The sequence below is a fragment of the Kogia breviceps genome, chromosome 14 (genome assembly GCF_026419965.1).
Source record: "Kogia breviceps isolate mKogBre1 chromosome 14, mKogBre1 haplotype 1, whole genome shotgun sequence".
NCBI classification, from domain to species: Eukaryota; Metazoa; Chordata; class Mammalia; order Artiodactyla; family Physeteridae; genus Kogia; species Kogia breviceps.
Window position 1 is genome coordinate 14,567,395 of NC_081323.1, and position 13,365 is coordinate 14,580,759.

The 13,365-nt window shown below is 53.9% G+C and overlaps 2 protein-coding genes across 5 annotated transcripts in view; one reads left to right on the forward strand and one right to left on the reverse strand.

The window, feature by feature from the left end:
* The window catches only part of CTSA (cathepsin A), a 34,679-nt gene that overhangs the window by 15,189 nt on the left and 6,125 nt on the right, over positions 1-13,365 (reverse strand). For 2 of the 3 annotated variants that reach the window (XM_059037781.2, XM_067013523.1), the window contains exons 13-15: positions 12,823-12,912; positions 12,544-12,648; positions 11,831-12,285 (exon numbers count right to left, since the gene is read on the reverse strand). In XM_059037781.2, coding sequence (XP_058893764.1) covers positions 12,202-12,285; positions 12,544-12,648; positions 12,823-12,912 — 279 coding nt within the window. In that variant the 3' untranslated portion in view covers positions 11,831-12,201. Of the gene's footprint in view, positions 1-11,830; positions 12,286-12,543; positions 12,649-12,822; positions 12,913-13,365 lie in introns of those variants that run through there. The other variant, XM_067013522.1, reaches the window with a different exon arrangement.
* On the forward strand, positions 1,690-11,897 carry PLTP (phospholipid transfer protein). 2 transcript variants are annotated; one of them, XM_059037797.2, is made up of 16 exons: positions 1,690-1,891; positions 2,518-2,628; positions 2,716-2,815; positions 3,470-3,598; positions 4,162-4,317; positions 5,332-5,395; positions 5,496-5,559; positions 6,455-6,546; positions 7,675-7,851; positions 7,933-7,992; positions 9,298-9,462; positions 9,559-9,626; positions 10,774-10,816; positions 10,922-10,985; positions 11,071-11,147; positions 11,583-11,897. In XM_059037797.2, the coding sequence occupies exons 2-16, from the start codon at positions 2,529-2,531 to the stop codon at positions 11,712-11,714; spliced, it is 1,491 nt and encodes a 496-aa protein (XP_058893780.1). In that variant the 5' UTR covers positions 1,690-1,891; positions 2,518-2,528; the 3' UTR covers positions 11,715-11,897. The 2 variants fall into 2 exon arrangements, with proteins under 2 accessions (XP_058893780.1, XP_066869622.1); XM_067013521.1 differs by having other exon boundaries at positions 1,804-1,891; positions 10,774-10,985.

The following is a 13,365-nucleotide window of genomic DNA, read 5'->3' on the forward strand; positions in this document are numbered from 1 at the left end:
GGGAAGAGTGAGGGTTACTAGAGTTCAAAGGCGTATAGGCACTTCCTCTTCTGGATATCCTTAGCACTTTCTCTGTTCCCCTCCTATACCCTTTCTGCCTTGTTTGCTTGTGATCTGTGCCCCTAATCACAATAGCTAGCTACCATTTATTGGTTAATGGCGTTAATGGTGTGCCGTTATCATGCCCAGCACAGGCACTATGCCTGTTTAATTTATTCTTGCAATAATCTAATTGTATCCATTCTAGGACGTGGAATTGAGGCTTACAGCTGCTAAAGTAAGGGGTCCAAGATCATACATCTAAGAACTGACAGGCTAGGATTTGAACCCTTCGAACACAGTCGAAGCACTTAACTACTGGGCTGTAAACACTCACTTCCGACCTCCCACCCTGCCATGAACAGTCTCTGGGCTCCCCAGTAGTAGCCAAGGACTGTCTTTACCTCTAGTTTCCTGCTAAAGAGGGTTCATAATAATGCCAACCTCACAGGTTGTTAAGAAGATTAAACGGGGCTTCCCTGGTGGTGCAGTGGTTAAGAATCCGCCTGCCAGTGCAGGGGGACACGGGTTTGAGACCTGGCCCGGGAAGATCCCACGCGCCGCTGAGCAACTAAGCCCATGCGCCACAACTACTGAGCCTGCGTGCCACAACTACTGAAGTCCGCGCGCCTAGAGCCCGTGCTCTGCAACAAGAGAAGCCGTGACCATGAGAAGTCCGTGTACTGCGACGAAGAGTAACCCCCGCTCGCCGCAACTAGAGAAAGCCCGTGCACAGCAACAAAGGACCCAACACAGCCCAAAATAAACACAAACAAACAAAAATACATAAATAAAAGAAGATTAAGCAAGTTAATCTAGATCTCGGGTGACCAACCATCCTGGTTTCCCTGGGACTGAGGGGGCTGCCTGGAAGGGAGACTGTCTGTTTCAAAATCTGGGAAAGTTCTGGGCAAATTAGGAGGAATCGGTCATCATGGCTGGATTCGTGCTTTGTGCTAAATACATGTTCAACAGACATTAATCATCATTTCTCCTTTCCGCTTTCATGCATCTGATAACAAAAAGGTAGCAAGCACCCACTCTGTGCCTGTCCTAGGAGCTGGGAACACCGATAGGCAGTACACGTGCAGAGAACCTAGCTCCAAAGTCTCACCAAAAACCCACAGTCCCTGGGGAAATGCCAAACCTCTCTCCAGGTGATTCCAGCAGCTTGTGTGCTGTCTTCCTGGGCTGGCAGTATTTGGATGAACCCCAGTGGGAGAGGTCCCTGGGCACTTAAGTTCCGCAGGCAGTGACACAGAGACAGTGAGCATGGGGTGGCCGTGGGGCTTCCCATAGTGAAACCTGGCAAGGAGAGGTACTGACATGATTCTGGGTGGAAGGGAAGGAAAAAAACGTGCCTTGGGCATTGACTCTGTGGCTTGCCCCGGGCCTAAGAGGTAGTTCGTACTGTCACACACAGTTTGCTGGATGAGGAAACTGAGGCTCAGGAACCCAAGTGAAGTGACTTGTCCAGGATCACGCAGGAGGAGATGGGTAACCGGAATTTGAACCAAGGTCCCAGCAAAGCATGGATTACTGGGGTTGGGCGGGCTGACTTCTGCACTTCCCTCCCTCCCGCCGGGCTTGGGTCCCCCACTTGTCTTGACAACGACCAGGCTTGTCACGGGGCTCCGTACAGCACTCTCCACCCTCCCGGCTGCCAGCGTCCCGCCCCATTCCCTCCCAACCCCCGAGGGAGGAGGGGAGAGTGGGAGAGAGGAGGGGGGTCGGGGAGGCCCGTCTTTATAAAGGCGGCTGGAACAGCGCTGCCCGCCAGACCCCGCCGCCTGGATCCCCTGCTTTGCCCGCCGCCCCACGTGACCGCGCCGACCACCAGCTCCACCTTTGAGTGAGTTGGGGCGCGTCCCCATCCACCCCCCAGACCCTCGCCCGGCCGCGTGGTCTACTGAACCCGGGGTGGGGTAGACAGCCCCCGAAGGAGGTCGCTGAAAAGGGGGGCACCAGGCAGAAGCCCGACGACAGGTATTTAGGACCTGGAGGAGCCGGGAGACCCGGGAGCCGGAGGTCTGGCCGGCAGCTTTCTCCCTTTGCTCCTCCGGCTCGGGGCCTAGGAGACCGCAAGCCACCCCCGAGGAATGCGCGTGCGGCCGTTCCCATGGTAACGTGCAAGCCGCTCCCGCCCGCCGCGGAGGAAGGGGGAGGTTGTTGTGTGTGTGTGTGGGGGGGTGCTTAGTCCCCGGGAGGTCCAAACGCGTCATGCGGTGGTTGCAAAAACGAGCCGAGGAAGTCCCCTTCCTCACCCCCGTGACCAAAATCCTCTGGGAGCTAGAGCGCACGTCGTCGCATGAGCCTCAGTTTCCGCGTCTGTCAAATGGAGGCAATGTTACTGGTTCCAAGTTCCCCGAAGAGCTATCTCAAGCTTAACGATCCCGGCCAGCCCCCTCTTTTGGTTGGCCATCTGAGGAGTGGGTTTTAGAGGCCCGGATGACTCCCGCGATCCCACCCCATCCCCAGGCCCGCTCGCCATGGCCCTCTTCGGGGCCCTGTTTCTAGCGCTGCTGGCAGGCGCTCAGGCCGAGCTCCCCGGCTGCAAGATCCGCATCACCTCCACGGCGCTTGAGCTAGGTAAGACGTGGGGGCGGGCCGGGGCGGCTGTGGGTGGAGTCGCACCGGCAGTGGGTGCAGGAGCTAAGGGTCTCACTGCTGCTTCAGTGAAGCAGGAGGGTTTGCGCTTTCTGGAGCAAGAGCTGGAGACCATCACCATTCCGGACCTGCGGGGTCGAGAGGGCCAGTTCTACTACAACATCTCTGAGTAAGTGGGGGCCGAGGCGGCGGGGTCTTAGGAAATACCTACGGAGTCTCGAAGACAGGGTGGCTGAGTGTAATGTGGGCGTGGCCAAATCGAGGAGGCTGGACTTAAGACACTGAATGAGGCCCGAAAAGATAAAGGCCTAGACTGCCTACAGAGGCAGGACCAAGGAGGTGGGCGTGGCCTAAAAATGTAGTAGGTGAAGCCTAACCTGTGGAACTGAGGCTGGCCAAAGAGCTCCAGAGAGGCGGAGTCAAGAAAATTGCCAGTGGATGAGAGTGGGATGTAGGGCACCCGGGTGGAGCTAATGGGAGAGGTCAGAGGAACCAGAGATAAAGGCCTGTGGTTTAGGATAGTGGGGACAGGGTCTAGCAATCCCAGGGTGGGGAAGGGAAGGAAGTGCAACAAGACTTCTGAGAGAGGGGGTAAAGCTCACTTTTAACACCTGGGTCATGAGAAGTTAGTCTCTGACCCACCCAAGTCCAAGTTTTCGCCACCCAAGCATAGGTTGGGTACGTGAGGGGCAATGGAAGAATTCATTCTACCCACGCCAGCTTCCCCAGGGCTGGACTGGAAGAGGAGGGAATGAATTTGCTGTGGTTGGGTGGGGTCCCCTTTTCTTGGTCCTGAATCTGATCCTGAGGTCTCCTCCCACAGGGTGAAGGTCATGGAGCTGCAGCTGACATCCTCTGAGCTCAATTTCCAGCCAGAGCAGGAGCTGATGCTACAGATCAACAATGGCTCCTTGGGGCTGCGCTTCCGGAGACAGCTCCTCTACTGGTTCTTGTGAGGACCTGGCACCCCCAGGGGAGTGGAGAGCGGATCAGGAGGACTGGGGGTGCTGTGGAGCTGTGGGCAATCCTTTAGCCTGTTTTTTTTCTGGATGCGTTGGGTCTTCGTTGCTGCGCGCGGGCTTTCTCTAGTTGCAGCGAGCGGGGGTGACTGTTGCGGTGCGCGGGCTTCTCATTGCGGTGGCTTCTCTTGTTGCGGAGCACGGGCTCTAGAGCGCAGGCTCAGTAGTTGTGGCGCACGGGCTTAGCTGCTCCGCGGCATGTGGGACCTTCCCAGACCAGGGATCAAACCCGTGTCCCCTGCCTTGGCAGGCAGATTCTTGACCACTGCGCCACCAGGGAAGTCCCCCTTAGCCTTTCTGAGCCTCAGTTTCCTCATCTGTACAATAGGGACAATCTTACCCTATTCATAGAATGTCTGGTATACTGTGCAGAAGTAAATAAAGTCTTATTAAGAGCAGTCATGATGTAGTGGGGCGAGGAGGAGGGCAGTGAAGACTTGGTTAAGCTCTAAGCCGGAGTGAACATTAACCCCCTCCACCCCCGCCCCCACCGCAGCTACGATGGGGGATATATCAACGCCTCTGCCGAGGGTGTCTCCATCCACACTGCTCTGCAGCTCTCCCGGGATCCCACTGGCCGGATGAAAGTGTCCAACGTCTCCTGCCAGGCCTCTGTCTCCAGAATGCATGCAGCCTTTGGGGGAACCTTCAAGTAAGCCCCGTCCCCAACCCCAGTGCACGCCATTTGAGACCCACAGCCCACCTGCCTAGTGCAACGCACAGTGTGCAGGCTTGGGAGTCAGACTAACTGGGTCCAAATCTCAGCGCCACCACTTCCTGGCTGTGTGACCTTGGGCAAGTCGCTGAAGCTCTCTGTAAGATGGGGATGGTAATAGGACCTATTTTATGAAATGTGAGTGTTTATCTTAATCTATATAAAAATATTTAGAACAGTACCTGACATATAGTATGGGCTAGCCACTTAGATAAGAACCATTGAGAGGACCAGCGTACACAGTGGTGTACTTGGTTGGGTGTGTACTTGCTTCTCAATAATTGGTAGCTCTTACTACTAATAACAAAATAATAACATAGTTCCAGGTTGGGGGCTGAGAAGGGGAATTTGTGCTCGTTCTGGAAGAGGGTGGGAGAGAGAAAATGGTGGATTTATTATCTGGTGTTGGTCAATTTGGTCAATTTTTAATTTACTCAACAAAGTGTATGCCAGGCCCTGAGGATTTAAAAAGGAGCACAGAGCCTGACTGGAGGGACAAAACATTTGTCATTGGGGCCTTGAGAGAAGGACCAAGAAAGTACTCTGGGGAAGGGGGGGGGGTGGTTTCAGAGGAGGGTAATCCGGGAGGACTGCCTGGAAGAGGAAGCATCTGCACCCAGACGGGGAAATACAGGACAGGAGCATTGAGGGTGTAAGGGAGGACATGAGTAAGCATATGGAGCTGAGGATGCTCAGAGGAGATTTGAGGAACTCTGGGTAGATTCATTTGGCTGGTGGGGGACAGGGTGGGAGAGGAGGTCTTGAGAATCAGCTTGGAGAAGGGGATTTGAGCCCAATTCATGGAAAACCTCCATTAAAGAGGTGATAATTTAAGTCAAAGTAGGGATATTCCCCCCACCCCCCACCATCTCTGGATGCTGTGATTTCTCCCAGACCTGGGTTGGGGGTGGGGCAGGGTCTGGATTCACCTGGCCTCTCCTCTCCTCACAGGAAGGTGTATGAATTCCTCTCCATGTTCATCACCTCAGGGATGCGCTTCCTCCTCAACCAGCAGGTGTGGGCAGTGGCAAGTGGGGGTCAGGCGGTGTTGGGGGACAGCGGGGGTGGGCGTGCCCTCTCTTTCGAAGACCTTGACTCTGGCCCCCACCTCCCAGATCTGCCCCGTGCTCTACCATGCAGGGACCGTGCTTCTCAACTCCCTGCTGGAGACCGTGCCTGGTGAGTTGGTGCAGGTGGGACCGAGAGCTCTGAGCCCAGCCTTGGAGCTGGAGTGGGGCTGGGGAGGAGGCTGGGTGCGTAGCTATCAGGTAGCATCTGAGTAGGCCCCTTCCAAGCCCTGTGATGGAACAGCCCGGGGTTCAAACGTGGCCTCTGCCTTCCTGCGTGACCCAAGGTAAGTACTCACTTCTCTCACTTGGTTTCCTTGCCTGGCTGAGGACCACTCCCCTGCGTTGCTGAGGGTTGACTGAGGGCATGGCTGTCAAGATCCTTAATGTGTGCTTGTTGTTGGGGCCTCATTTGTGTTCATCACCGGGCACTTAATAGGAGCTCAATTAACGTGAATTCTCTTTTCCTAAGCTATGAGATCACCATGCCACATCTAAGGGGCACGGGACAGGAAGAAGGCAAGGGAAACCAATGAGAGAAGGGAATCCCTTGCCATCTTGTTTAGTGACTTGATGAAACCTTTGTACTGATAGTAGTAGTACTAGTAACAACAACAACAATAACAATAATAATAAGAGGGAGTTCCCTGGCGGTCGAGTGGTTAGGACTCAGCGCTTTCACTGCTGTGGCCCCGGGTTTCATCCCTGGTTGGGGAACTAAGATCCCGAAAGCCGCCCAGTGTGGCGAAAAAAACCACAAAAAACCAAAAAACCCAAAAAACAAAACCACCATAAAATCCCCACAATAATAATAGCTAACATCGTTGAGCACTTCCTGCACACCAGGCACTAAATGCTTTCCATATAAAACTAATTTGATCCTCATAACAACCCTATGAAGGAAGTATTATAATCACCATTCTATGAACGAGCAACTGAGGCCCAGAGAGCTTAAGCACCCTGCCCAGCATCATATAGCTTCTCGTGACTCAAGCCCCTCCCCGCAGTGCGCAGCGCTGTGGACGAGTTCGTTGGCATTGACTACTCCCTCCTGAAGGATCCCGTGGCCTCCGCCAGCAGTCTGGACATGGAATTCCGGGTGAGCTGTCCGGCTGGCGTGTGTAACCAGACCCACTCCTTCTCCCCTACATTGCTGGTTTTAGTTCCCTAAAGCACAGCTCTGATGCGGCCCCTCCGTTGCTGGGGATGCGGTGGCTTCCCACTGGCTACAGAATCAGGTTCAACTCCTGGGTCTGGCACTCAGTCTTGTTCATCTTGTCTGGCCCCGACTTTCTAACTTCATCCTGTTCCTCTGCAGCTACTAGTTCCAAAAAATGCCCTTCGCTTCCTACCTCAGGGCCTTTGCTCATGCCGTCTTCCCCCATCTTCCCTGAAGGAATTGAACATTCAGCTCTAACGCACACAATCTCATATCATCCTCTCACAACCCTGTAAATCAGGTAGTGACGTTATACTCATTTTAGGGATGTGGAGACTTGCTCAGGGCGGCGATGGCACCTGTCCAAGGCCACTCAACTAGTATGAGGCCATTACCAGTGCTCCTCCCAGTGGAGTGTAGTAGAGTTTCAGAGCACAGACTCTGGAGCTAGAATGCCTGAAGGTCAGCTCCCAGCTCTGTCACTTACTAGCTGTGTGATCTTAAGCCAGTGGCTTAACCTTTCTATGCCTGTTTCTTAATATGTAAATGGAAATAATACAGTAAGGAAAGATAATCTCGGGACTTCCCTGGCGGTCCAGTGGTTAAGACTCCATGCTTCCACTGCTGGGGGCACAGGTTCGATCCCTGGTCAGGGAATTAATATCGCACATGCCGCGTGGCAAGGCCAAACAATTAAGAACAAAAGAGAAAAGATAATCTCATGGGATGTTACGTGGATTAAAGGAGTTGGTCTAGGTAAGGGGCACAGAAGAATTACTGCGTATGTGTAGGCAGCAGCTGCCATCATTACTACCATCTAGTCTCAAGGTCCACTCAAGTGCTACCTCCTCCTTGAACCCTTTGCTGAGCCTCCCTTCTCCAGTCTGATGGGATTGCTCCCTTGAAGCACTCCTGCTACCTTCCTTTCCATGCTTTTTAAGAAAAGCGCCTGTTGAGTCCTCCAAGGACAGCAACTGGGTCCAACCCCCCACCATCCCCACAGGGCCTGGAGACATCTGGGTGCTGGGCTAGTCTGCTTTGGCCCTGACCCTGATCCTCCAACCCCAGGGGGCCTTCTTTCCCCTGGCCGACAGCAACTGGGGCCTGCGCAATCGGGCGGTGGAGCCCCAGCTGCCCGAGGCAGAGAGGATGGTATATGTGGCCTTCTCTGAGTTCTTCTTCGACTCCGCCATGGAGAGCTACTTCCAGGCAGGGGCCCTGAAGCTGTCGCTGGTGGGGGCCAAGGTATGCCAGGGTCTGTTTGTGGGATGGGCAAGAGGGGGCCTGTGATGGAGCTTCTGCCTTATCCCCAATTCCCTGGTCCAGGTGCCCCACGATCTGGACATGCTGCTGAGGGCCACCTACTTTGGGAACATCGTCCTGCTGGTGAGTGTCAGCGAGAGGTGGGAACCTGGCCAGGGTGGGGGGCACGCCATCCACACACGCGTGATGGGACCGGTGAGGCAAGTAGAGCCCCCAGTGGCAGCTGTGGAGTAGACAGAAGGCCTGGCCTCCTGCCTGTGGCCACATCCCCTCACTTGGCCAAGCCTGTTTCCAGGTCTGCGAAGGGGGCCTGCCGCTCCTGTGCCGTCTCCTTCACGAAGCCACAGTGAGGGTGGGCTGAGAACCCCAGCTCGGCCAGTGTAGGGGCTTTCACAGCGACTGATGTATTATCCTTTTTACTTATCTTCCCTTGTTTAATGGGGAGTAAAAATTTTTAAAGAAATAGTTCAGTGATCATTAAAGGACCTGTCCTTGGTTCTACCTTGTAAATGATGGAGCTGAGATTTGAACGCAGATAGGAATCTGTGTGATTCCAAGTCATCTGGCCTCTCTCCTCTATACTATGCAACCTCCCAGAGCTGTCATGAGGATTAAATGAATTAATACATTTGGAGCAATTACAGCAACAGAGGAAGTGCTCAGTCAACACCAGCTGCTATGAATGCTATCCTTGTCATCATGATCGTGGCCAAGTGTTGTTAAGAGCATGGACTCTATTGCCAGACTGCCTGGGTCTGAGTCCCAGTTCTGCAACTAAATAACACAACTTGGACAAGTTGCTTAATCTCTCTGTGCCTCAATTTCCCCATCTCAAAAATGGGTGTAATTTAATACCTGCTTCACACAGTTATTGTGAGGTTTAAATGAGCTAATACACGTGAAGTGTTTGGTGAAAAGTAAGCACTTGGTCACTACACTGCCTGTAGAAGAAATAGCTTAGCAGTTTTAATAAAAGAGATATGGCAGGGAGCTTGAGATTTTTTTTTTTTTTTTTTGGCCACGCTGTGTGGCTTGTGGGATCCTAGTTCCCGGACCAGGGATTGAACCTGGGGCCACAGCAGTGAAAGTGCCGAGTCCTAACCCCTGGACTACCAGGGAATTCCCTGGGATATTTAACGCAAAGAGACTGTCCCGGAGGAGTCTGGATTGGAGGTGGGTCCTGAATACTGAGAACTCAGGAAAGCAGAAAGAGCAGGAAGGAGGCATTCCTAGAATGAGACATTCCCTTGTCTGAGCAAAGGCAGAGGCTGGACACAGTTCTGGAGGGTTCCGGAAGCCAGACCAGTCTTCCCATTTGTGTCTCTGGGCTCCCAGAAGGTACAGCCACCCCCTCCTCCCCAGGGACTCAACAGGGAGGAGGACTTGACCCGTCTGGAGCTTGACCTGTCCTCCCTGCTCTGTCCCCAGAGCCCGGCAGTGATCAACTCTCCGCTGAAGCTGGAGCTGCGGGTCACGGCGCCACCACGCTGCACCATCAAGCCCTCGGGCACCACCATCTCTGTCACTGCCAGTGTCACCATCGCCCTGGTCCCACCCAATCAGCCCAAGGTCAAGCTGTCCAGCATGACCATGGTACGGACACCAGGGTCGGGGCTGCGAGGGATCGGGGAGGAGGACTGCGGACACCCTTTGGGGCTGTAACACCGCCCTCCCTACCTTCCTACACAGGATGCCCGTCTCAGCGCCAAGATGGCACTCCAGGGGAAGGTGCTGCGCACACAGCTGGACCTGCGCAGGTGGGCGAGCCTGTAACCTCTCTGAGCCTCAGTGTCTTCAGGATAATCATACCTGCCCCAAAATACTGGGGAGCTAAACTCCAGTCATACCTATAAGACACTGGAGAGCCAGGGTCTTGTTAACACATAAAAAGTGTTTCATTTTACTGTAGTTTCTCTGCATTCTCACCACCCAGAGGCAGCCAGAGCAGGTATTATGAGAGACGACCAAGCTGGCCCAGCAAGGTTAAATGACACACCTACAGTCACACGGCAAAGTGCATGAGAACATGGATTTTGCACATCTTAGCTCTGTGATCTTAAAACAAGTCACTTTATCTTTCTGAGCTTCACTTTCTTCATGCATTAAATATAGAAAATAGTAGCACCTACTTTCCAAGGATGTGCCGTCCAATGTGGCAGACACTAGCCACAGGTGGCTAGTTACATTTAATTACAATTAAATAGTTCCTCAGTTGCTCATTTCTATAACCACATGTAGCTAATGGTTACTGTGTGGACAGTGCAGATACAGAACATTTTACAGAAAGTTCTATCGGACAGCATTGTTCTGGGGAGTTAAATGAGACAACGCAGGGTAGAGGTTAAGAGTCTAGATTCTGGAGGCAGGTTCTGCAGTTTGCCAGCTATGTGACCTTATGCAAGTTACTTAATCTCTCTGGGCCTCATTTGCCTCCTCTATAAAGTGCAAATTGTAATACTGCCTATTTCTTAGGGTTGTTACGAGGTGGCATTTTAAAATAGTTTAATAATATTTAACTTTTTAACATGCATAGTATCTGGCAGGGAGTAAGCACTGAAAGTTTTGCTCAATAAACGTAAACGACACGTGTAAAGCCATCAGCAGAAGTCTAGCTTATAGGAGGTACTCCACAAATCAAAAGTAGCAGACTTGAAATTAAACAAACAAGCAAACAACAACTGGAAAAAAAAAGTAGCAGACTTGGAGAAAAGGCGGCTCAAAGAGGGAGAAATGACTCACCCAAGCATACACTCCTGGAAATTGGTAGAACCCCCTGGGAAGGTTTGTAGGTGGTAACATCTAAGACTGAAACTCAGGGGCTTTGGGTGGGTAGGCCTGAGTGGCCTGGAGAAGGTGGAGCTTCCAAGGGCTCGTGCCCACTGGACCCTTCTTTTTTCCCCACAGGTTCCGAATCTACTCAAACGAGTCTGCGTTAGAGTCGCTGGCAGTGAGCTGGGAATGGCGGGGTGGGCCAGGGCTGGGGTTGAGGGGGGCAGCGAAGGCGAGCCCACCCTCTACAGGCTGCCCTGACTTCCTCCCTCCTCCCTCCCAGCTGATCCCACTGCAGGCCCCTCTGAAGACCATGCTGCAGATTGGGGTCATGCCCATGCTCAATGGTAAGGTTGGGGGAAGTGAGGAGGGAAGGCGAAAGGACAGGGGAGCCAGGTGGGCCCGGACTGAGCTGGCTGTTCCCACCCACAGAGCGGACCTGGCGTGGGGTGCAGATCCCACTCCCCGAGGGTATTGACTTTGTGCGCGAGGTGGTGACAAACCACGCGGTGAGTAGGGGTGCGATGTTGGGAAGGAGGGCAGAGCCTTCCCCTCCCTCTGCAGCTCTCATGTGCCCTCTGTGACCTGATCCTAGCTTCTCCCTTATCAACTGCCTCGTCTCATTTTAATCTTACATCAGATTCCTCCGGCCCTTTGCACTGGCTGTGTCCTCACCTTGGAACACTCTTCCCTGATTCTACCCTCAGTGCCTACTAATCTTTCGGGTCTTAGCTAAGAGCTCATCTCCTCCAGGAAGCCCTCCTTGACTTCCACAGGCTGTGCTCCTGCAGCCTCTGTTTCAGCACCCTTCACAGGGAGTTATAAGAACCACTCTGCTGCTCCACCTCTCCCACTAGATCGACGCCAGGGACTCTTGTCTCCGTCTCTAAACCCTGCTCTCGGTAATGGAATGAAGAGACTCCCTTCTCTGCCTCCCTGCACAGGGTTTCCTCACCATCGGGGCTGACCTCCACTTTGCCAAAGGGCTGCGAGAGGTGATTGAGAAGAACCGGCCTGCCAACACCAGGAACCCCCGAGCACCCAGTGCCCCGCCACCCTCCATGGCAGCTGTCTGAGTCCTCAACCCCGACCCTGGCAGCTGCATTCAGGACTCCACCGTCTCTCATCCCCTCCCTCACCCCGTCGCAGCCTCTAGTGTCCTCTAACCCCCAGTGCCACAGAGAAGATGGGGTTTTAAGCTGTACCCAATTTAATTCCATAATCACAGTCAATCCATCAATTACAGTCCGTCCACCCTCCCCGTGGGCTGTCCTGAGCTCTGTTGTGTTCCTGGGATGCGATCAGTGCATTGAGGGCATTCTTTAAGCAGGGAGGGGGCCAGGCCTCACCCCAGTGAGTTATAAAGTGCAAACTCCCCCCAGACTGTATATGTGAGGCGCTGGGGCCACGTCTGGGATGCACAGGGCTGTGGAGGGGGGTGGGGGCAGTTCTGGAGCAGGGATCTGCCCCACAGGGGCATTTTGCATAAAGGAGGACCTCCCTTCTGGCAGGAGAGGCTGGGAAGGGCTGGATCAGGCAGTGGGGGGCTGTTTCCCGCGGTCATCAGTATGGCTGCTTATTCAGGAAGCGGGAGAACATGGTGAGGGCAGCCCGGGGCTTGTCAGTGGGGACCATGTGTCCTGCACCCTGAAGGGCAAAGCTTTGTGAGATTCCTTCCCTGTACAACCCCTGCCCTTGGGTGCTTCTTTCATCCTACTGGACCCCTCTAGCCAGTGACCTTCCTGCTCCCCCAATCCATCTGTTTTTTCCCATCTTCCCCCCGAAAACTTGCCCTTCCCCAGGCCAGATGGTAACCCAGCATAAAAGGAGGTCAGAAGGAAAGGACAGGTGGGTCCTGCCCCATCCCCTCCAACCCCCCCAGTCCTCACCAGGCCCAGGCCCTACCTTGATGGTAAGAAAGGTGATGTGGGAGAACTCCTTCACGAAGCCAGCGATCTGCTCCCCGCTATCCCCGTAGTCCACCAACCAGGGCCGGCGCTGTACCTCCACCTGCCCCACCAGGAAAGACTTAGCAGCCTGTAGTTGCCCCGTCATCTCTGCTCACAGCCACCAGCAAGACCTCAGGGGCCGGGAACTCCGCCAGGTTTTTCCCCTCTGTCTGCCAGAGCCACGCTGCACTACCCCTGTACCGGCCCAACCCCAGGGAGGGGACCACAGCCTCACCTTCTGGTTGAGGGAATCCACAAACCACTCGTCTCCCATGAAATTGCAGGCCATGTCCACATCTCCGTTGTACAGCAGGATCCGGTATTTCTGAAGCAGGGCAGGGGAAAAATGGGGGGTTTGGAATAAGCCCAAACCCCAGCCCTTCCCCGGTTCAAGCCCTACCCCTCAGGGAATTCAAGAGGCCCAGCTAAATAGAATAAACCAGGAAACGCGTGTGTTTTCTGACCACTTCCTACCTGCCAGAGCTCTGCTAATTGCTTTCCCTATGAAGGTAGTAGATATCATCAATAACCCCATTTTATGGATGGGGAAATCAAGTCTCAAGATATACGAGAAACTTGCCCAGAGTCACCTGGCTAGTAGGCTAGTAAAGGGACTTGTACTCAGGCAGTCTAACCCCAGAGCCCATGCTCGAACCACTGTGCTGTACAGAACCTGGTCCTACCCCGGCTCTGCCAGTATCTCCTAGGTGACCTTGGACAAGGCCCTCTCCCACCTCGGACCCCAGTCTGCCTCTCTGTAACACGATCTGACTAGCTC